The 21,713-nt window shown below is 50.3% G+C and overlaps 8 protein-coding genes across 8 annotated transcripts; 3 read left to right on the top strand and 5 right to left on the bottom strand.

Annotated features, from left to right (window-relative positions):
* Positions 1 to 35: 35 nt before the first annotated feature.
* On the top strand, positions 36 to 1,685 carry BO66DRAFT_320649 (putative mRNA processing protein (Mss51); the record flags this gene model as incomplete). Its single annotated transcript, XM_025643680.1, has 2 exons — positions 36 to 894; positions 976 to 1,685. The coding sequence occupies 2 exons, from the start codon at positions 36 to 38 to the stop codon at positions 1,683 to 1,685; spliced, it is 1,569 nt and encodes a 522-aa protein (XP_025505045.1).
* Positions 1,686 to 2,140: 455 nt separating this feature from the next.
* BO66DRAFT_437641 (putative extracellular serine-rich protein) lies at positions 2,141 to 2,781 on the bottom strand (the record flags this gene model as incomplete). The annotated part of the gene is made up of 2 exons (XM_025651011.1): positions 2,141 to 2,199; positions 2,259 to 2,781. The coding sequence occupies 2 exons, from the start codon at positions 2,779 to 2,781 to the stop codon at positions 2,141 to 2,143; spliced, it is 582 nt and encodes a 193-aa protein (XP_025505044.1).
* A 985-nt stretch (positions 2,782 to 3,766) lies between these two features.
* On the bottom strand, positions 3,767 to 4,963 carry BO66DRAFT_60440 (uncharacterized protein). Its single transcript, XM_025653438.1, has 2 exons — positions 4,572 to 4,963; positions 3,767 to 4,497 (listed from the first exon to the last, which is right to left on the bottom strand). Exons 1-2 carry the CDS (start codon positions 4,829 to 4,831, stop codon positions 3,945 to 3,947), a joined length of 813 nt encoding a protein of 270 aa, XP_025505043.1. The 5' UTR covers positions 4,832 to 4,963; the 3' UTR covers positions 3,767 to 3,944.
* Positions 4,964 to 5,397: 434 nt separating this feature from the next.
* On the bottom strand, positions 5,398 to 7,836 carry BO66DRAFT_391127 (NAD-dependent malic enzyme). Its single transcript, XM_025647183.1, has 8 exons — positions 7,638 to 7,836; positions 7,338 to 7,559; positions 7,048 to 7,251; positions 6,861 to 6,989; positions 6,679 to 6,812; positions 6,362 to 6,628; positions 5,922 to 6,289; positions 5,398 to 5,850 (listed from the first exon to the last, which is right to left on the bottom strand). Exons 1-8 carry the CDS (start codon positions 7,713 to 7,715, stop codon positions 5,510 to 5,512), a joined length of 1,743 nt encoding a protein of 580 aa, XP_025505042.1. The 5' UTR covers positions 7,716 to 7,836; the 3' UTR covers positions 5,398 to 5,509.
* A 1,446-nt stretch (positions 7,837 to 9,282) lies between these two features.
* BO66DRAFT_372336 (NADPH:quinone oxidoreductase family protein) lies at positions 9,283 to 10,677 on the bottom strand. The gene is made up of 2 exons (XM_025645500.1): positions 10,456 to 10,677; positions 9,283 to 10,394 (listed from the first exon to the last, which is right to left on the bottom strand). The coding sequence occupies exons 1-2, from the start codon at positions 10,486 to 10,488 to the stop codon at positions 9,384 to 9,386; spliced, it is 1,044 nt and encodes a 347-aa protein (XP_025505041.1). The 5' UTR covers positions 10,489 to 10,677; the 3' UTR covers positions 9,283 to 9,383.
* A 667-nt stretch (positions 10,678 to 11,344) lies between these two features.
* Positions 11,345 to 12,949, bottom strand: BO66DRAFT_60376 (uncharacterized protein). The gene is made up of 2 exons (XM_025653437.1): positions 12,530 to 12,949; positions 11,345 to 12,465 (listed from the first exon to the last, which is right to left on the bottom strand). The coding sequence occupies exons 1-2, from the start codon at positions 12,655 to 12,657 to the stop codon at positions 11,502 to 11,504; spliced, it is 1,092 nt and encodes a 363-aa protein (XP_025505040.1). The 5' UTR covers positions 12,658 to 12,949; the 3' UTR covers positions 11,345 to 11,501.
* Positions 12,950 to 19,968: 7,019 nt separating this feature from the next.
* Positions 19,969 to 21,158, top strand: BO66DRAFT_60238 (uncharacterized protein). Its single transcript, XM_025653435.1, has 2 exons — positions 19,969 to 20,028; positions 20,138 to 21,158. The coding sequence occupies exon 2, from the start codon at positions 20,325 to 20,327 to the stop codon at positions 20,982 to 20,984; it is 660 nt and encodes a 219-aa protein (XP_025505039.1). The 5' UTR covers positions 19,969 to 20,028; positions 20,138 to 20,324; the 3' UTR covers positions 20,985 to 21,158.
* Positions 21,060 to 21,682, top strand: BO66DRAFT_391119 (uncharacterized protein). Its single transcript, XM_025647182.1, has one exon. It carries the CDS (start codon positions 21,332 to 21,334, stop codon positions 21,548 to 21,550), a length of 219 nt encoding a protein of 72 aa, XP_025505038.1. The 5' UTR covers positions 21,060 to 21,331; the 3' UTR covers positions 21,551 to 21,682.
* Positions 21,683 to 21,713: the final 31 nt, after the last annotated feature.

Raw genomic sequence — 21,713 nt, 5'->3', positions numbered from 1 at the left:
CTTCCTGGCTCATGTTAGCTCTGTACCAACCAGCAATGACTGGTGAGTACACCTGTGGTCGCTGCCTACATGCACTCCGCCAACGGGCTGTGGTACGCCTGCCACACTATGCACTGCCTAGTAGAGGATATGGGCTGTTCAAACCTGCCTTGGTGCGGAGTTTGAGTAGCTGTAGCAAAGGCCTCCTTTTCTCGGATAGCCCGCCTCAAACAGCCTCGAAGCAAACAGCATTCACTCCCCCGACTGCGTCCCGAAGTCTCGGATCGGTCGTGCACAAGGCTTCGTCTTCCACCTCAAACACTTTTCCAGATTCGCGTGTCTTGTTGAAACCGAACAACCTCTTCCATTCGTTCTCTCAGTCACCAGCAGCGGCCATTCGACAGCGTGCGGCTTTCATCAAACAAAACGCCTTCTGCCCACATCCAAGCCACCAGCAGACCCGACTGCCTGTCTCTCCCCACGACCCAGAGACGCGCAAGAGCCCACAGAGCTCGAATCTGCCGCCGGCGCACTCTCACTTTGAATGTCCAGACTGCGGCGTGCCGATCTATTGCTCGGAGGGACATTGGATGGATGACTTTGAAGCACACTTGGAGGTCTGCGAGACCATCCGACAGATCAATGAGGACGATCATGACTTGCATTCTGGGCGGGTTTTCCCGGAGTTCACCTACCCAGGCCTTCAAGATGATAATTTCGTCATCAACATGACGAACTGGGACACTTTTCTTTATACACGAGAGTTTGAGGCGATCAACGATGACCGGAGCATGCGGCAAGTGACCCGGATGCTAACCTATCCGCTTACACTTGCGAGTGTTTTGCATGAACTGAGTCCCTACAATGTCCGAAAGGGAGGGAGGCTTACGGTGGAGGGGCTTAAAAGTGTTAGTGGTAAGTCATCACGGCGATTTCTTCATCTCGTCTCTTTCCCTCACATGCTCTATGAGATGTTTGCCTAACTGGGAGTCGCAGCGTTGCGATACACTTTACACCCTCCAAAGACAGGAGAGGGTGTCGATATTCGAGGATTACGCCTGAAGGCACCTCCGGTCCGCATTTTCATCCTAGGGGCCCGGGCTGAGTCTTCCTTGCCGCGAGAGGTTTGGTTGCAGCTCAGCTACATCTTCCCACGCTCTCTCATTCATCTCATTTTCATCGGACCGGAGAGTATGACGAACCGCGACGCCGAGTTCCCGCTGCCAGAGCGGACACCTGGCAACCCATTCGGGGGTGTCGTCGAAGACCGACTTGGAGGTCAATTCAAAATCACGACCTACGTTGACTACTTCCACACAATGTACAAAGCCAACTACTTCCAACCTTTCGATCCATACTTAGACTGCATCATGCTGTTTCATCCCGGACTCGGACACCCGGCAAGCTCTCACGAGTGGGAAGAAACCCTCCCGCAACTACTGGAGACCAAGGTGCCGATCATCAGCACAGGCTACACGCAGTGGGATATGGAACGGGATATCAAGTGGGTGCATGAGAAATGCGCCGGCGAATTCGATATTCTGCTTGAGCCGGGTGAGAATATTTTCCGCAGCTTACGCTGGGATCTCAATGACTTGGACCCTCATGATGTTTCGTGTGGCAACTGGGGTGTCTGGGCTTTCAGAGGAAAGAGGTACGCAGTGCATTCACTTCCCTTCTGTCTTTCTGTGCTAACTAAATCTTAAAGATACGAGGCAACATTCCGCAACTAGAAGCTGTTCTCCCCGTGCCTGATACACTTGTTCGCAACAACATTACTGCAACTGTACACTATGTTAATGCCGTCTATGCCTTCGTGCATATTTCCATGAAAGCTCGACGAGCCTAATCTTAGCTTTCATTATATCTGGTCAACAGTACATATATTCTTTCCCGTCGTGGCAACTTACTTGATGCAACCTGGACCGCATCACTAAAACCGCAAGAAGAAGTGAAAAGCTAGGTAAAAAGCTGGTCAAGGCTAAGCTCTTGCTCGGGAATATTACAGTAAAGTTTCTGCCAACACTGGGCTGATACATCAAACCTCGAATATTGAATTGCTTGTTGCTTTCCATCACAAGTATGAGCTCTACAATAGCGCGGTGGAAATCTGAACTGGTAGACAGAACAGCCGTACGGCCTCCTGTCATCGCCACCGTAGCTAGTACCCCCTGTCAGAGGGAATGAGAGGCCATTTGTGTTCAAGCAGAGGACGAGACACTGAGCTCGAACATCCAAGGAAGACAGTTGCGCCAAACGAGCTCAAAGCATGATCAGACCAACGGCAGCCAAGACACCAGCGGCAAGGCCGCTCGATAATTTGGTGGATGGGACCGCAGCGCTGGTCTCAGTCGCCTCGGCTGCGTCGGCGGAAGTAGAGGATCCGGATTCAGATTTTGTGTCGGCGGAAGCACCTTGAGTGGGAAGGGTGGTGGTCTTGGTGATATAGGACCTAGTGAAGGAAGGGCTGGCGGCCACAGAAGAGCTAGCACGCACGGAGCTGGCGATAGCAGAGCTGGCGAAGTGACGGCTAAAAGTTGGCGTGTGGCTGGAGAGATTCGACAAACTTGCGGAGTGAACCTCCGAGCTGGCGGTAGTGGCAGTCGCGTCGATGTTGCTGCTTCTTAAAATAAGTGGGGACGAAGTAGTCGAGGTGGAAGCCAGTGTGGGCGTCGTAGAGGAAACTTCGGGATAGGCAGCGCTCGTTGTGATGGCAGCGGCGGCAGGTATGGCCTGCACCGCTGCGGTAGCAAATGGTGCGTAGGCCGCGCAGGCAATCAGCAGAGCGTTCGAGATATACATATTCGATCGAGGTGTGTTTCTCTCTTGCGCTCAACTTATCCTGAGAGACTGAAAGTGACTGGGGAATGAGACCGGCTGATAGAAGCCAACAGTTTCCCAATGGGGTGAAGTCTGGAACAGTAGAATATCTTGACGAGCCAATGCAGTGTGCTTTGAAGGCACTCTGGAATGTATATCCGTATAGTTTGTGCAATAGTATCACAATTCAAGCGGAAGAAATAGAGACACGGCGAAAAGAATGGATGGAGCTGCAAACGAGGGACTGCTCTTGTGTACGGAGACAAAATGAAGGAATTCTAAAATCAATCAACGCAGGGAATGAATGACAGCACTGCTGTAACTATCGCGATCCATAAAAGCTGCAGAAGAAAACAAACAATAAAGAAGAAACAGGGCAGGAGTGTCAGAATAAGAGGGAAAGGGGGGGGGGGAGAAGATGGGATGGCTGACGTGCCCACTCACTGCTTGGCTTTCTTTCATCAAATGCCGTCTGGGTCCGGATTTGTTCAGTCATATTGTAAGAGTCCACGCAATAGTATGCATATTTCTAGGGCTGGGGGCTGACAGGAAGGATCCTAGACAACTGATTAGGCCCCAGCATCGATCAATTCAGGATTTCGACCCCAAGTTGTATCCACATTACAACAACTGCCATCTACGATGCCGTCCACGCTACCGTAAGTATGTAGTAGAGGTTCCAAAGCCCGGCATTATCAGATGGGGGATGGGGGATAGCAGCGAGCAGTGGTCGACTAGCAAGAAACATGTAGGTCTGGAGAGGCTGAAGGGCTTTCTTTTCCTGTGTTGAGAAGATTGGTGTCTGTAGACCCTCAACCTGAGACAATGACGGCCGAGAGTGATGAAACATTGGTTGGAGAATAGCGAATGAGATTGATCAAGTGAAGTTTGCCATGGGCCTTAATTTGGTCTGGCCGCAGTGGAGTCGGTCAAGCCCTGCAGCAAGCACTCGGGCGGTGAAGTCTAGGCTCGAAGACCGGATCAAGTGACAAAAAAAGAAAAAGGGGGGGGGATAATAAGGAAAAAAAAAAAGAAAAAAAAGAACTGTACGTACCCAGAAAAGTACTTAGTAGTAACAAGAGAAGGGGTATTCTACGGAGTAGATCTATAACAAGAAACTGGATAAAGAGAAGCAAAACCCCTCATCACAAAGCCCACACCTGGCCCACCACCAACGCAACGATGGTCCAGTACCCGATGGCAAGGCTCACTTGGCTTGTTGGTCCAGCTGCGGCGGCGGATGAGGCAGAGGAATCGGCGACGGTAGTCCCATTGGGTAAGGTACCATTGATATAGATCGAGTCGGTGCCATTCACATTGGCAACCCGCGTGATGCTTGTGTTCGTTGGTTGGCTGCTGTTAAACAGCGACTCATAGTAGGTGGAATTGGAGTTGTCATCACAGCCACATTCCAGGTACTGTTGGCATAGACAGACCACGGGCATGGACTCATTGCGGTGCGAGGACTGGTTCACATAATAGTAATGATGGGGGTATGGATAGGCGTATACGTTGTATGCCCAGAACCCGAAGAATGCCAGACCAGTCGCAGGCAACAGATAGGGCGTGATGCCCGTTCGCGATCGAGAACCCGAAGTATAGGGAGCGGTCGCGCCGCCAGCATAATATTTGCCGCCCCCGTAGGCTGGTTGTCTCCCTGAACCGCTGCGAGTTGAGCCTCCAACGTTAGTCGAGGAACTGACAGAACAGAAAACAGAGTCAGTCAGCTTTGTCTGCACACGGAAAGGGTCTTCACATCATTAAACACTCACCCAGTCCTCGAACCACTTCCACTACCTCCACTGCTTCCACTGCTGCTCCCTCCGCTGCTACCGGTGCGGCCACCACTGCCTCCCCCACTACTGCTGCCCCCTGCACGACCTCCCCCTCCTCCCCCACCGCGACGCTTTGCAATTTCTGAGGTATAGCCAGACTGATCTCTTGACCCAGGAGCGGAGGACGGGAGAGCCAGTGATATGGTGGCTGAGGCCTGGAGAAGAACCACCAGGGTAGTCAACCAGATAAATTTCATAATGGTGAAAATGCGATACCAAGTTCTGTGTTCTGCAAGGTGATCAAGATGTTGTTCGGTGTGAATCTAATGAGAAACCTGAAAAGAGAATGCTGTAGAGAGTAAGATCCCCGATGACGAAGAGATTACAGATGTTGAATGTCTCACTTGGCATTTTCGGCACAGGAAAGTCTAATGGAAGGAAGGAAGTTGAGCCTGACTTCCCTTGTCTCCAACCCAAAGAGCTTTGTTCTCTCTATGTTGATGACCTCGAAGAGTTCTTTGTTAGATTTGAGGGTTGCTGTTCCTGATTCTATTATACTGAGCAGGATTAAGAAAAAGGAAGAGCGAGAAAAACACACACACACACACACACACACACACACAAAGGCATAGACAAAGAAATTGAGGTGTCAATGTGCAAATGAGGTCATCCACAATGATGGCGGACTTGTGTACCGCAACTTTGAAAACCAATAAGGATGGATGGAATGGTCTATGTCTACCTATATGTCTATGCCGTGGCATCCGATCCGAATAAATAATTATACCTACCTACGCATAAGGTAGTGTCACATAGATAGTGGTCTGAAAGTCATCATTTAGTACTACTATGCACCAAGTAGTGTATATGTATTAAGAAAAATTTCAACTTTCTCTCCTCCCCGAACCCCAGATCCCCCATTCAGACCCATCAATTCACTCTTGTTGGTGCGGTCGCACCAGCGGTCTGTACTTCGGCTCCCACATTTGAATCCGAACCCATTCATCCAATTCCTGATCGTCCGTAGGAATTCCCGTCTCCTCAGCGTGCCCTTCCTCCACTGCGGTCTTGATTATCGCCTTGGCAATATCGATGCTAATCTCTCGCACATCCTGAACGTCGGGGAGAAGTGGCTCCTTGGGATCTTGCAGCGCCGGCGACCGCATAGCCAATGCTTTGACTGCTGCGACAAGCATCTTGTCTGACACAACGCGGGTCCGCGAGAGAACCGCTCCCAGTCCGATGCCAGGGAAGCAAGTAGAATTGTTGCATTCGGCTGCATCACGTCAAAAGTCAAACTCATTAGCTTGGGATATCGTATCCGTCAATACTGGGCTGTCTCCTTACCAATCTCGTACTTCCCTCCGTCCCGTTCAACAGGTGGGAATGGACTGCCGGTAGCCATTAAGGCCTTGCCATCTGTCCAACGATTGATGTCCTCGGGACACGCTTCGTGCAGGCGTGTGGGGTTGCTGAGAGGGAACACGATCGGGGTCTCGACGTGCTTGGCCATCTCGCGAATGATCTCTTCCGTGAAAGCTTTAGGCTGGGTAGAAGTCCCAATCAAAACGTGCGGTTGCACCTTTTTCACCACGGCCAGCAAGTCTCGGGACTTTTCTTCAGACCATTCGTCGTCGTCCCGTGCAAATGGCACTTGGGCTGGTGTCAGTTGATCTCCCAAAGACTTGAGAAGAAGCCCGGGCTTATCAAGGCACCTGCATATGGCTCATGATTCAGTACATCGCGATAATAACACAAGACGGCGTGGTCGGCCGGACAGTGCTTACCATATCTGCTTTCTAGCTTCTTCCTTTGGCTTGCCCGCCTCATTTTCGATCGTGTCAGCGATTTGCGCGGCAATGCCTGTGCCAGCAGACCCGGACCCATAAACCACGATCCGCACAACCTCCATCTTAACCTTGCTAACATGCAATGCAGCCATCAAGGCAGCCAAGGTCACACACCCCGTCCCTTGAATATCATCGTTGAAGCATGGGATCTCCGAGCGGAACTTGTCAAGGATGCGCTTGGCGTTATGGAGGCCGAAGTCCTCACTGAAGAGACGGTCAGCCTAGCCCAAGTTCTGCAGACGATGGCGACCTACAAATGAATATATGCCTTTGGAAACTTCTTCTTTGCGACTGTCACGAAATTTTCCACAAACCGGTCATACTCTTCTCCCCTGACGCGCGGCTGTCGAAGTCCCAGGTATAAATCGTCCTTGAGCAAGGATTCATTCTGGCGCCGACATAAGTATATTGTTGGGCGATGATGGAATCGACTTACATCGGTCCCGCAGTCTAAGACGACTGGAAGCTGCCGCGAAGGGTGGATTCCCGCACAGATCGTTGTCAATGCCAACTTGGCGACTGAGATCAAAATGGCACCTACACCTTGGTCTCCAATGCCCAGAATCTGAAATAGATGTCAGTTGCGCGTTCTGGCCACCTTTAGCAGCTATTTATCTACTTACCTCCTCCCCGTCACTGACGACGATATAGTCAATCTCCTCACTGCCTTCGAAATTGGAAAGACACTCCTCAATCTTCTCCTGCTCTTTGACATTCAGGAAGCACCCTTCGGGCTTCCTGAACAGACGCGAATAGTTCTGTATCGCGTCGCCTTCAGTTGGCGTGTATATGATACTGAGCATTTCTTTGAGATGAGTCTCCAATAACTTTTTGAGCATTAGCCAATGATGTTGCTCACGTGGATTGAGATATATCGATACACGAGAATGGGGTTGAATTTTTGGGACCCTACCTTGTAGTACAGAACCTCATTCTGCTGCTTCATACTAGCCATGAAGGTGTTCTTCGCGATATCACTTTCCCGGCTGCTGTATTGCTCATAGGCTCGCTGGACCTGCTCCTCCAACGTCTGAACGTTGGGGGGGAGCAGGCCTAGTAGTTTGAATGCCCGACGTTCGTCCTCCGGGAAGGAAGATCCTTTGTTGAACTGACAGGACTCTAGGAGGTCTCTACCCTACCCAGCAGAGTCAGCATCCTCAACTTACTAGATGCGTAGCGCGCGATGTTATTATAAGCCAAGAGCGTGCAATACCTCATGAGGACACACCAAGGGGCCCTCGGCAGCGCGGGGCAGATGGCTGAACTTGGAATGCTTGTTTGATGCAGACATCTTAGGTGTATGCTGGGAGAATAGACGGCGACACTGTGGTGACAGGGGAAATGACAGTCGTGAGGTTTTTAAGATCGAAGGTCTCCTGGCCATTGAGGGGGACTCAAGAGTTGGAGATCAGCTTAGGAGTAATTACGATTGTGATTGACCCTGGGTGATAAGGGAAGCTTAATATAGCTGGGCATATGATGCAAGACGCCGAGACTGACCGTTAGAAACCGGCTAGCCGAGCGCTAATAATACTCAAGCTTGTATGTATGTATGTCTGTACAGAACAGGCCGACATGGCTACATTACATTTGCACACCGGGGTGTTTTTTTTTTTTCTTTTTGGTGAGGAGTGGGGGATGCGAAACATTTGCTATCACCATGATGATGATAATGACGTAGTCAATGTCTCTCGGGCGAGGATTGATTCACAGTAAAGTCAACATGACTACAGCCCTATTCCACATTTATTAGTGGATAATCGCCTGTACTAAGAAATGCTTGTCGAGAATCATGGAAGGGATCATCCATGTATGAACCATATTAGGAAGACCCTGCTAGTTGTGTAGAATTAAGCATTTGGACAGGTGCATAGGAAATTACATAGTACTGACTAAGGTACCTTGGTTTAGACGCCAGGTTGATCTTTGAGCCTAATAGCAATAAGGTATCACCCTGCCTCCAAGAGGGCTTACTTACGTAGTAGTACATAGTACGGGTACTAAAGGTGGTTAACCCCTTTACTTGCCTATTTATTTCCCGTGCTTTCCACATCGGTGGAACCGGGACTGTGATCAAATCTTGGTTCAGAGGGGAAATGATGATTGCTGATGTCAGGATGTTTTCCATACCTTATCTCTGATCGGATAGACGGCCCGGTCGCCTGCTGACTCACCTCTTTAAGCGAGCCTTTTCCCCTCTTCCGTCTCCTCCCTCCCTTCAAACCAACCAACAACAAAAATAAAGACCCAATCACTCGCACGAGCATCGCGTCTTCTCGCCTTCATGCCCTCTCCGCCATTCCACCATTCGACCATTGGTGGTGCCATGCGACGTGCCATACGTCTATACTACATCAATCCATAATATCTGCCTACTGACTATCTCAAAAAGACTGTTAATGTGCAGTTATTAGACAAGTTCGGCTCATCGTTGTCGCAACGTGCGGCGTCACAAACCCCCAGCTTCGAAACTGAACGCCTGATGGTGTTTGGTCGCCGATTGAGCAAGGGGAATTCTAACTTGTACTATATCTGCAACTTTGCAATCCAGCTGTCTCGCATCGATCGTTGTATTTCACGCCTCCGGGCTGAAACAGAGCGTTTGAGCATCTCCTACGGACTCTCTTGAAGAACAGTCATCGCATGTCACGTCCTGTGGCTGTGGCCGACTGGAGCTGGATTGTTGGGACTCCTGCTCCCTCATCTGAAATATCAGATGAATTGTTGCTAGAGAAAGTCCCCAGGGCCTTCATAGTTCATGTTGCTTGCGTGTTTCACTTCCTACGAGAGCATGACTCCTTGCGCACCTACATTATCACACAGCCGTCTTCCGATAGTTATTATCAAGAATTTACATAGCCTTTCTCATATTGCTCCCAAGATATACCTCCTACTCACCTCTGGTTAAGTTTTAATGTAAGGTAGAGACGACTGGACTTCGGCTGGTGGTCCTCTGCACTCAGAGCTTACTCTTGCCCGCTTCGGCCTCATCATCAATGACCTTCACCACCACCTTTCCCCAGGTTTCTCTTCCACCCAGCGCCTGCAATGCGCGGGGAACACTCTCTAGGCCCACGAAGGTCTCGTCCTTGAAGGCAGTGCCCCTGAACTTCCTTTGCGCGACGAGGTCGAAGATGCCGGCCCAAACGGACTGAACCGTCTCCTTCTCGAACTGGGCGTACTGGCCCCAGTGCAATCCGACCAAACTGACATTCTTGAGCAGCACCCGGTTCAACGCGACCTTCTCGATCTTGCCCGCCGCGAATCCGATCACCAGCAAGCGCGCGTTCCACGCGACACACTTGAGGCTGGCCTCAATCAGTCCTACAGGGTCATAGACAATGTCGACGCCCACCTTGCCGTTTCCCGTACGGTGTTGCGCGCACAGTTTTTTGACGTGGTCCGGCCAGCTCTTGTCGCGGTAATCGACGACGTGGTCCGCGCCGAACTGTCGCGCGATCTGCCGCTTCCGCTCGGTGCTGGCCGTCGCGATCACCGTCGCCCCCTTGGCTTTGGCGATCTGCACGGCGGCCAGACCAACGCCGCCGGCGGCCGCATGCACCAGCACCCACTCACCAGCCTGGACGTTTGCCCGGTGAACGAGGGCCCCGTAGGATGTCGGGGCCGTAACAAAGAGACCAGCAGCATCCTCAAAAGTCCAACCGCTAGGGATAGGTAGCAAGGATGGTTCGGGAGCGAGGACGTGAGTGGCGTAGGCACCCTGCGTTGCGCCGAAGACTCGATCGCCAACAGCGAACCGTGGCGGCGTTGTAGGAGAGGTGGGCACGGCCAGCACTGTACCCGCAAACTCCGAACCTCCGACCCAGGGTAGGGGAGGCTGATGTTGGTATTTGCCTTGAATTTGTAGGATGTCGAAGAAGTTGGTACCCGCCGAGTGTATCTCAATCAGGTAGTCCGTCGGAGACGGGGAAGGGGTAGGAAGTGTAACAACTCCGAGTTCCAGAGGTCCCTTGGTTGTTGGCAGTCAGTAAAGTTATACGAGCGCTTGACGAGAGACTGGGCTCATATACCTTCACATAGTCGGTGACCTGAATGGCCCTCATGATGGTAGTCGAATGGCTAAATTCTTGATGCGTCACTAGTACTATTTGGGTGACAAGGGGTGTGTTCGGTAAAAACCAGTAACCGGGACCTGGAAGCAATCTCAATCGCCAAAATAACGCTAATTCGTATGCTATACTCTTCTGTTGGCAAATGGAAACTTGAGTCCAGGCAAGGTGAGTTGCAGACGGGAGAAGGGCGCGGAAGGAGGAGGAGGAAGGTGAGAGACAGCTCAGCTCGGGCTCTCCCTGGATGTGCCGAGGTCCGTCTTCGGATATTGTTCCAGCACAGGCCTGCTCGGCGGCATCTTGCACTCTTCCATACCGTACCAGCATCTTGGCGAGTATTCTCGAGGACAAATTGCCGATTGGTTTAACAGGGCAACATTCTAGGAGAAGAAAGATTATATAGAGCTGGAGTTCTCGGAAGTTTGAGCTCGCTAGATTAAGAACTAAGTAGATTGCGTACAGTACATACATACATCCCATAATGAAACATTCATAGTGGCGTTTGTCTGGCCGTCAAGGCTGCAGATCTCCTCCCTCCTCCTCCCAAAGAAAAAAAAAAACAAGGTACACCAGCAGGCCTAGTATATATGACCCATTTAATGCGAAATAAGAGACTTCCATCCCAGAGTTCCATTGTCGAGAAACCCCTCGATACGTGCGCCCCCGAACTCCTTCGACCCGTAGTGGATATCATTTGAACCAGTACACCTCACCCCATGCATCGGTACTACCAGCCGATACGCCAGGTATCGGATTCCCTTGTAGACGTGATACCGATCCAACTGCCCAATCCCTCATCTATACCACATAGACAAAGGAGAAAAAGGGAAATGAATACAGAATAAGAAAGCAAGGCAGAAAATTAGGGCAGCAAAACAGAAGAAAGTGACGTAACCATGAAGACACAACGTGCGACTCCAATGCGCGAAGCCGCACGGAATAGGAAAGATCACCAAAAGTCATTCGGAACTCGGATGAGATGAGACCTTGACCACAGCCCGGATATCTTAGAAGTCGATACTGGGTGGTCGATGAACAAGAGTCTCAGTCCCCGGATAGGTATAGATAGGTGCACACATCGCGGAATGCTGCCCGTGAGGGAAGAACGAGGGCGGAGGGGTCATTAAGCCCATGTTATGCTGACTTGTGGCCTTGGAAGGGAGTGATGCCTTTCTATCCAACGCTGTCGACTGCATGCCCTTCTGTTCCAGTCTCGGATGACCGCCAGCGGTATCCTGGACATAAGGAGCAGACATGGTACGCTTCCATAATTGCGCGCCATCGTCGTGTAAGTCAGACAACTGCTGTCTTGAGATATTGGCTGTCGGTGGCGTTTGTGGTGTGAATACCCGCTGTGGCCCGGGAGGAGACATCAGGTGCATAGCAGGGTCGATCGGAGGACTCAACGGTGCTGAGCTATAGAAAGGCATCGGGGGGGATTGGGCGCCAGGCGCCATAGGCATCGAATACCATTGAGGGATTGACCATTGAATTGGAGCAGCTGGGGCCGACGATGACACGGGTGTTTGCATGCAAGACTCGGTGGTGAAGCCATAAGCATGTTCCTGGAAGGTGGGTGCCAAACTCGCAGTCGGATTGACCATCACATCTTCGAGCAAGGGCGAAGTCGTCGAAGCATGAGAAGGATCCCTGTGCTTGTTAGGCTGGTTCAATGGTGATCGTTGCGCCAGTACAGGGGCCCAGGCGTGATCGAGGGGAACTGTGACCGGCAGCTCTCCTGGTGGTGCAAAAGACCCATTCATGAACCAATCTGATTCGGACACAGAAATATCCGTTGCAGTCGCATGAGACTTGGGAGAGACAATGGCAGCTTGATGCTTGGGAGAGCCGCCCTCACGGCCACTGTCCTCGCCGGACCCCTCTTGTTGACTATCGTTCGACTTCTTGCGGGTTTGGCGGGAAGGCTTGGTGACCCGCCATTTCTTCAATCTGCTCCGCAACTGGGTTTCACTGAAAATGAATGACGGTATTAATGCATTGTAATTTCATGGGTACTGTAAAGAACAAAGCTCACCTTGGATTGAAGTCGTCGGAACGGATCTTCTTAATCACCTGCTTCAACGGCCACTCCTCATCCTTGTACAGCTGAGCGATAAGGGCCTTCTTCCTCTCCCACACATCAGATGGAATCGAGTTCTTCATTTCTGCTCTTCTGGCGAGGCACTCTTCTGGAGGTTGATTGGGAAAACTGAGCCAAGTTCAAGAAAAGGTGAAGCTCTTCTCTTGAAACGGGCTATGGGAGCAGCCCGATAAGTGGAAGTTTGTGTGAAGCGAGATACACCTGAAGGAAGGTCGAGTAAGTCAAGGAACTTGAGCAGCAGCCAACGAGAGATCGATGAGATGGGATTAGTGAAAAGAAAGTGTCAGGTCTCGGTATAGCGGAGAAAGAACGAATGCCAGGAGCGGATGCGGGAACAGAGTGGATTTGGACAGGGCAGTGGTCTGATAGTTATAAGTACATGAATATTAGACTAACTACCTAGTATTCAGAGGGGGGAGGGGGCAAGTGGGTGGGGATGGTTAGGACGGAGGTAACTGATTTGCAAGATAGGCTTAGTGGTTGGAGACAGCCGTACCAGAGCATGGTTTAAGGTACGGAGCAAAGGTCCTAGGATGGAAGAGACCGTGAACCACAGGTGTATCAAAATCCTGAAGTCAGGAAAGGTACTAAAAGTCTAAAAGTAAACGGGGGAGGGGGACGAGGTGGAGTCCACGCTGGAGAAAAAGATGCCATGGTGGAGTAGGGAAGGATTGACTGAAAGCCCACATGATGAAGAACAGAACAGAGCAACAAGAGCAAAGTGGAAGAAGGCCCTAGTATGGAGTCCAAGGCGATATTGGTGGCGGAAGGATAGCAAAGGGACCGGGGAGGAATGGAAGGGAATTGGAGCTGACGGAGGAAAGCTCGTGCCCATCTGGACAAACGAACGCATGGGAGATCGACGCTGCCCAAGGAACGGGCATCAAACCTCAGATGGTGATTGGGAGCCAAGGCGGGTGGAGATCTCCCTCTCGGCCGGACTTCTTTCTTCTAAAAGGGTTTTTTTCCCCCCCCTGTTTTTTTACTTTTGCCTTTTTTTCTTTTTCTTTCATCTCCCTTTTTCTTTTTCTTTTTCTTTTTTTTTTTTTTCAAAAAAAAAGATTGTTCGAGGGATGGCGGTGATGGTCATGGAGATTCACGGATGGTACGTCCATTGTCTCGGGTCCTGTCACTCCCTCAATGCGCAGGAGCATTGGGCCCTGCAAGTAAGCTTTCTGGGTCGATCCCCGGTTCTGACTGACCCCCCGGTAACGGACTGTACGAGCAACAGCCGAAGCTGAGGACGAGGACGATGCTGAATTGAAGATGTCGGGGCCGATCTAGGACGAAGGCGGACCAAGAGACAGCGAAAAGACATGGAGCAACAATCGCTGCCTGCTTATCGCAGTGGATGACTTACTGCTACATGCCATTCGTTCTGTGAACCGTACAATATAAGGATAGGAAAAAGTACAGTAGTTGCATTTCTGCCAGGTCGGGTGTCCTCTGATTATGCAGTAGTGAGATTGTTGAATCGACAAATCACCCGATGCGCTTATCGCATCTCTCTCGCACACCTGATCTCTGTGCCTGCTGGTTTGCTTCATAGTTTGCTTGATAGTCCTTGAGATGTGTCATTTGAGTACCCGTTGCCTCCCCCTCTACAAACCAGTGGGACGGATGAATAAATCCAGCAGCCTTTGAGTTGTCACTTCATTCGGCACTTAGTGGAATAGCACCACCATTGTTCCACGTCAAACTGGCGGATCTCTCTGTCAGCTCTTCATAGTCATGCTCGCCTTTTCGCTCCTGTTGGCTTGATTTATCTAGCGCATACAAGAATTTTTCCCCTCCTGATAGTTTATTGGTTACTTGGTTACAAAAATCCAGATCGAGTGAGAGATTAATCCTCGACAAGCACTATGAGAGATTTAATCCCAGGCCAGAGATCGATCTCGATGAGATAAGAATAGGTAGAAAACAAAATTGAGGAAGTAGGGCAAGGGTAGCTGTCCAGTTAACAGGGATTGAGTGAGCCATGAAACAATCGCGTGTGCACATTCAATGTGAACCAGACCATGGCACTAGCAGGCACTTTGTTCGCCATCAAGGGCGATCCCTCTAGGCCGCTTAGCGGGGTCGGGGCCTTGGATCTTGTCCCTCTGACCCTAAGAAGTAGGGAAGGATCCATCCCTCCCCAAGCATCAGGAGAACTAAACCACTGCGAGACCTTGGCGCATCTGTCGAACTGCCCGATTGGGATAAGGCAGGTATATGAGAAATGCAAAGAGGCATTTCTGTCTCTCCGACCGCCTGTATAGAGTGTAGACACTGCACCGAGGACCGATTGGAGATCTTCACTAGTCTGAGATGCGCCTTGGGGGAGCGTGGGTGGGGACGACAGATGGGAGGATATCATGAGCTTACTCTTAATGCCATGCACGGTTGACACGACAATGGAGACCTTGACTCTGGTGTAGCACGAGTTTGACGGTCTGATCTCCGATTCCCGAGTGAAGGATGAAACTCGAGAATACAGAGATTGACACTGCAATCTGACCCATGTTTTCCATGACCTCTAATTGACTACTTATGTGGATAATTACCATGAATTCTGATAGGATACGTGTAGGTCCTGTACTATGCTGCCTTATTCTGCACAGCCAGCACCATGTACAGTACAGTACAAAAGCACGCTGGCGATGGGATCCACGACGACCTACCCAGAGTTCCTGTGGAAGTCTAGAACTCTGGTTGCTTGACAAAAACAGCAACCCTGTTCTTTCCAATTCGGGGCAAGCTCGAGAAGGTCGGTCGAAACAAAAATCATGGAGTGCAGTGTAGGTAATAATTCATTGAAGCGAATGAAGTCACGGATACGTTGACAGGCTCTCCAGGCTTTCATTTGCCTATTGCCTGATGTGAGAGAATAAAATCCTGCTATAGCTAGGTCTCAGCTAGGGTCAAATCACGCATGCATGTATGTCATGTCGATGGACTCGGCTAGTGTGCGTAGTCTTTCTATGTACATGCAGTAATAAAGCATCATCCTGTGGCTATTTTCATCATCATCATCATCATCATCTCCTCATCACTATTCCTTGAGATTTATCAATTTAATCTATTTAGCACAGAGATGAGCAGAACCAAGGAATTGATGGCGCTCCTTGGGAACCACAATTCAAACAGACTCTGGCCGTTGAAACCCTGTTAGGGTTCGATCGGCTTCGAAAGAGAGTCTATGCCGATTTTCGGCCCATTTGGAACTGACTCGGATGAAAGGACGATTGCAAGTGACTTTGGCTAACACCTGAAGGGCAAACGCCCCGGAGGAAAGCATCGACCAGGCCAACCTTCTAATCCACTCCCGGGGGGGAGAAGGGGATAATTTGGGGAGGGGCAAAGGAGAAGGTAGGTTATGTGGTTCACACTAGACTATCGATTCCGCTGACTGACCAGTACTCCGTACCTTACTGTCTGTGCCTGCCAGGCGACGAAAAGGTAGTGGTGCGCCGGACTAGAGCCCTTCAGCCCCGAAGCCACAACTACGAACCAGACTACAGACTGGACTTATTCTTCTCCACTTGCGCCTACCGGAATCAGCTCCGCTACATTATTCTTCTGGTGGAGATCTATCCAAATTACTCATACTCGGACCGCTACTGATCGATCTGGAGAGGCAGTGGGCAAGAGCAAATCAGTGTCGTGCTGGTGGATCTCCCGCTGATCTTCGCCGAGGAAACCTCGATAGTCTCGTCTTCCGGGATTCCCCCAGTCTACGTCTATTCAAGTCCGTAGGAGACACCGTCGGTCTGTCAAGCGTGCCAATGCATAGCAATGGCGTTCAGTTTTTATTCTTCGCTCTCTACCAACACAATTCCTGAAAGGGGCAGTCCATCTCTTGGAAAGCTTTATTGTGAGTAAGTGGCTCGGAACTTGACTTTCCTGGACTCGATCTAACTATAACTTACAGTGCGGCGGTCCGCGGTCCGCGGTCTGGCATTCAGCCCTCTCTCTCTCTGGTGTGAGTAGATTGACGTCGATCAATTTTAGTTACTGCTTTCGGATACGTCATGCTAAAATCTGGCTGTTTACTGCAAACCCCGGATGGCATGGTCGACCGAGGCGGTTTCAAGTGGGATTGGACGATACCTTCTGGCTTCAGCCTTTAATTTACCCCCGACAAGCGACCGATCACATTCGTCCCCTCGTGCCTGCAGCCAATTCCACACGGGGATTCTGTTTTCTCTTCGGGGTTCTCTCCACTCTGCTTTGCTGCAGGTGTCTAATTTAGGAGCGCGTAAATAACTACAGCGTATGAAAGCGCTGATAACCGAAGAATCCACGCAGCGGAATACTCCTCTTGGTCGCAGATTGAGTGTTTCTAAATCAGATGCAACCACCTTTGTGCTTACTATCCCTTCCTTTTACATGAACAGGTCTAGCCTACTCCATACGTAGTAGTGTCGTAACTACTAGGTAGCTCTTGAACGAAGTACAGTACAAAGATACCTGTGGGTGGGCAAGTATGCTATGCTCGTTACGCCGATGATTTTCACCCGCCCATCACTATGGGTGGAGGCCGGGGATGTATACTAAAGTACGTACGGAGCAGTTAACGTGACAGAAGATTGTACTTACAAACACTTCCCTAGCCTAGGACGACTCTCCGACTTGCAGCAGCTGATGAGACAGCCAGAATTGCAGGCATCCCTGTGCGTCAACCAGTCACATCACATTACATTACAGTAATTAGGAGCACTGGTCCTGCATGTCAAATATGTTGGTCAATCAAGCAAAAGTTGACAGGTCGTTGTCACTGATGCTTCACAGCAGAGAAGCTGATGGTTACATATAATCGCAGTCTCACAGAATAGATGGTTTAGATAGGTGTGGTTAATTAAGTCACTTGATGTTCAATACGATTAGTGTACATATGGATCGAAAATCCAGAGAAACAAGATCGCAGCTGTGGAAGTCCTGACAATCCGCTGTGACTGATAGTTCTCGATTATCCAAATTAACATGTAAGAAAGTTGAGTTGGTCATTATCTACTGTCCTTAACCATCTTGATGCCCAGTTAGCGGGTAGACTCGATCTTGCTTACACTGCCTTTCAGCATATCCCTCCTCCCCTGCTTTTCTTCTGAGTGTATGCACCCGCCTCTCCGCACAGTGACTCAGATAACTCTCCTTGGGTGGTGGCGTCAACGACCAGTTTTTGATCATCCGTGCCATCCGTAGCGACTTCCGAGAGTCCGTCATCCGAGCGTCCGATATCCGAGATACCGAACCGCACCGAAGAGCCCATCAAGTCGCCTTTGCTTTTCCTTTGGTAGACCATGACCGGTATGCTGAATAACAAGCTATGAGCTGCAACGTGCAAACGTTGGAGTCAGAAGCCAACGACGCCGACTGATTGCTCGCAGCACATCCTCCGCGACCCATTGTTAGAACCGTTTCAGCATTGCATTTGTCCGCGGAGAAGCTGAAAGGCCTCATTCAGTGGCCGTTGAGGACGTCCCATGGTCTCAGTTACGCGCACGTGGGCAATTGGATGATGCGATGGGTGGATGGCACTTGCCGGCCTTCTCAGGGCAATCAATGTATTGTACAAAGCATAGGATGTGAAATTTGACTGAGGCGATTGTGCATATACTGGATTTCACTGACTGTTCTCAAGCCATGCCTTGATGATCACCATCAGCCGTGGCCTACTCAGTACATCTCTTTCTGGCTTTTCCGGCGGGAAGTGCAACCGACCTCGGAAGTCACTGGACAACCGAAGTAACTCCGACGATTGCAAATCTCTCAAACAAGGCAAAGGAGAGGGGGCAGGTTGGTTGTTCCAACTTTCAACAGATCGAAGGACTCTCTCTCTCTCTCTATGTACATAGTACTAACGTAGCTAGCTAGCTAAGCGCACGGTTTAGATAGGGATCATCCGCTACGAGATTACCTGAGAAGTTATTCTTTGCCTACAAACCGCCTAATTTTAGCCCACTCTGTGAACTATCATCGGTCATCAGGTCATCAGCCATCACTGTCATTTTCCGCCTTGCCTGACCTGAAGAAGCTGACCCAGTTCATGCTCATTCCCGAGATGGAAGATCTGCCTTGCAGATCCTCGCAGGGATCAGTCCATTTCTCGCCCCGTACTTGACTTCCACCAAGTTGCCCTCCCTCTATTACCTCTTTGGGATGAGTTCATGCTTCTCACTCCATTGAGAACGTGAATTGACTATAGTCTTGTAGCATCGAAATGGCTAAGCTTCCGATTTGATGTACAATACAGTACATATGAGTATTCTGTAGGTAGTAGTATTCCAACCCAGGTCCCTCAAGACCAGCAAGCACCTTTAGGACCTCGGAGCGACTATCCCTTTCCGTTTCCAAGCTTAACGGTGTAGACTCTCCCCACCCTCCTTCTTCCCCAGAGATTTGTCCGGTTCCCCGAACCTAACCTCAGGGAGGGAAAAGCCGCTTGTTTTTTCTGGGATCGCATGCAGACTCGTACAAACAGATCTATCTGGATATGCACTGGTCACTACTGCACAGCAGATCACTAGTGCAGTATCGGCGTGGAGTTAGGCGCGTTTATACAACAGTAACAATGCCACCTCCTCCTTCCGACATCATCATCATCATCATCTTCTTCTTCTTCTTCTTCTTCTCATCCTCCTACATAGAGTTTGAACCGAGGACTGGCCTTAACGGGCGTTTTTCCTGATTCGGAATACGCTGAAGATTCGATGGCTTAGTTAGTACCTATGGATGGCTACTATGGCTGCCCCCTCCCAGTCGTGCCTTGTAGGTACCCCGTTTGTAGATGTCGATTCATCCACCTGCATGTTCCGTTTCTTGACCTTTGCCGACTGCAGACAAGGCGTTAGTCACCTATTGCTGTTTCCCAGAGCTCCAACTCATCTCAGCCAATCATCTATAACTCGGTATCGGTGGTAAAAACCAAACCCCAGGTTGTTGTTGCTGTTGTTGCTGTTATTGCTGCTGTTGATCAGTGGAACTCCCCAAGGTCACAAGTCAGGTGAACGGAGATGGAGTGGTGGATGGATGTGATAGGCTTGATCAATTTTCCTCCATGCCACCCTATCGATACGAAGTCAAAACCATGAGCTTGGAGACAGCCGTTGTACCGAGCGCGTGGCAGTCTTTCTGGTACGACTCCAAATGGTTCCAGCTTTCGGCTTGGAAGCTCAACCAACAGGTTTAACCTTGATTGTGATTGTGTCCCGATCACGCAACGATACAACCCAACCCAACACCAGGGTCCTCACTTCGCACTGGTCCATTTGGTTCTCCGTACTCCGTAGTACCTACTGGTAGTTTCTGCACAATGTACTGTAATCATTTCTCTGGGATCGGTAATCTGGGGCTTCCGAGAGTACGGTACCTGGCTCAATCTCGGGAACACTCCCTCTCTCCCTTCCCCCCCTCCTCCCCATTCAGTCCCTTCCCTCCCCTCTGAATCCATGGTAATACCCGCCACTCAACTTGACCTCCCGGGCAAGGCTAATGAGTCTATTCAGTCTAGTGAGTGATATAGCTAGAGAGCTAGAGTGGGCGATCATCCTCATCTCCCAGACTAGTTCGATACCTTAACCCAATGGACATCCTCCGTCATTATAACCATAACCATAAACACAAACATCGACATCGACATTGACATTGACATTGACAATCTAGAATCAGCAACATCGCGAGACTTTCCAAGGCTCCTCCTGACGATGGGCTCGAATTACATTCCCTCATCATCGCCATCACACACGGAATGAGACAAACAGTGCCAACTCGTAACTGCTTTTTTCTCCTGCCTAATGTGACAAGTAGCTGCAAACGCACGCGGGCCTGGAATTGCACATGTTTCACAAATAAACTTTCAGTACGGGGTACTGTACACGCCGGTGGATCAAAACTCTACGATAGCCCTCTCAGGTCGATCTGGTCTCTGCCCCTCGGCCCCCCCTCCCCCTCGCCCTCCTCCTCGGATATTGTTTTGTCTGGTGCACCACCACCTAGCAACTCCACATCAAGTTTAGCGAGACAAAAGTCGGAGCCGGCAAAAACTCAAAATTTGCTGAGGCGCAAGTATACTAGGCTAGGCCGTTGCATCCATCCATCCTGTCGGCAATCTTTCAATATACTTCTGAAACAGGACAATACCCCAGGGACTGCTGCCCCTTGCTGGCTGGTTACCCGGAAGTCTCTGACTCGAGGCTGTAGACAAGAGGGTCTAGGGACCCACGAGGAAGGGGGGGGGGGAGGGTCCAACGGATGTCTGATCTGTCCATCGGGCAACAGAATGGCACCTGGTCTAGCTCCTCCACGTCCAGTAGTGTGCTGGCTTGATATGACGCTATGCGCACGCTACCAAAGGGGGCCTCTGCCAGTCGGTCAAGTAGACAAATCGGGCTTAGAGGAGGGTCTGTGAAAAGTAATTTGTGATGATAAGGAGGAGGAGGAGGCGGAGTCTGGGAGTTCATGGAATACTGAGAATAAGACACATTTGATAACGAGGTCGACCCTGGCCTTTGGCTCAACCCACCCCCCGAAACAAATCGTCCGGGTTTGGCTGACTATTCTATCTTCAGAGCCGAGGCTGGATCGAAGACTCTCTTTCAATGGTAAAACACCATCTCGCGACGGTCTAATCAATTTACTTACACAGCCGTCGCAGGTAGGAAGAAAGAAACATATATGAAGGATAGGAATGGTGCGTATGAACAATTGTAATATAACACGAACGAAGGAAAGAAAGCCCAACCAACGGACATCTACATGAAGATTCCCCTGTCTTGTATGTGTGTGTGGGTGTGTGTGGGTTCGGCCTTGTTTTTCCTTTCCAGTTGTTTCCTAGATATATCAAACAAGACGCCCGCTAGATTCCAGCCCTTTCATTTCACCGCCTGGCTGGTATACAAGAATTGTGAGAGGAGAAAAGGGGAAAGGGACAAAAAAGAAAAGAAAAAAAAAATAGGGGGGAAACGGAAAATTTAGACAGAGAAAAGCCTAGCAAATCCTGGGTGCTGTGTTCTGAAACACACATGTGTAGATAGAAGGTAGAAGTCATTGATGTCAAAACACGCAAACACATACACTTGGGACATTTGCGTGTCCGCAGTCGCCTTCAAACTGCCCGCGCCCTCCCGCGCGCCCCCAC

The sequence above is a fragment of the Aspergillus aculeatinus genome (genome assembly GCF_003184765.1).
Source record: "Aspergillus aculeatinus CBS 121060 unplaced genomic scaffold BO66scaffold_18, whole genome shotgun sequence".
Taxonomy (NCBI): Eukaryota; Fungi; Ascomycota; class Eurotiomycetes; order Eurotiales; family Aspergillaceae; genus Aspergillus; species Aspergillus aculeatinus.
This window is presented reverse-complemented; position numbering and strand designations above follow the sequence as displayed.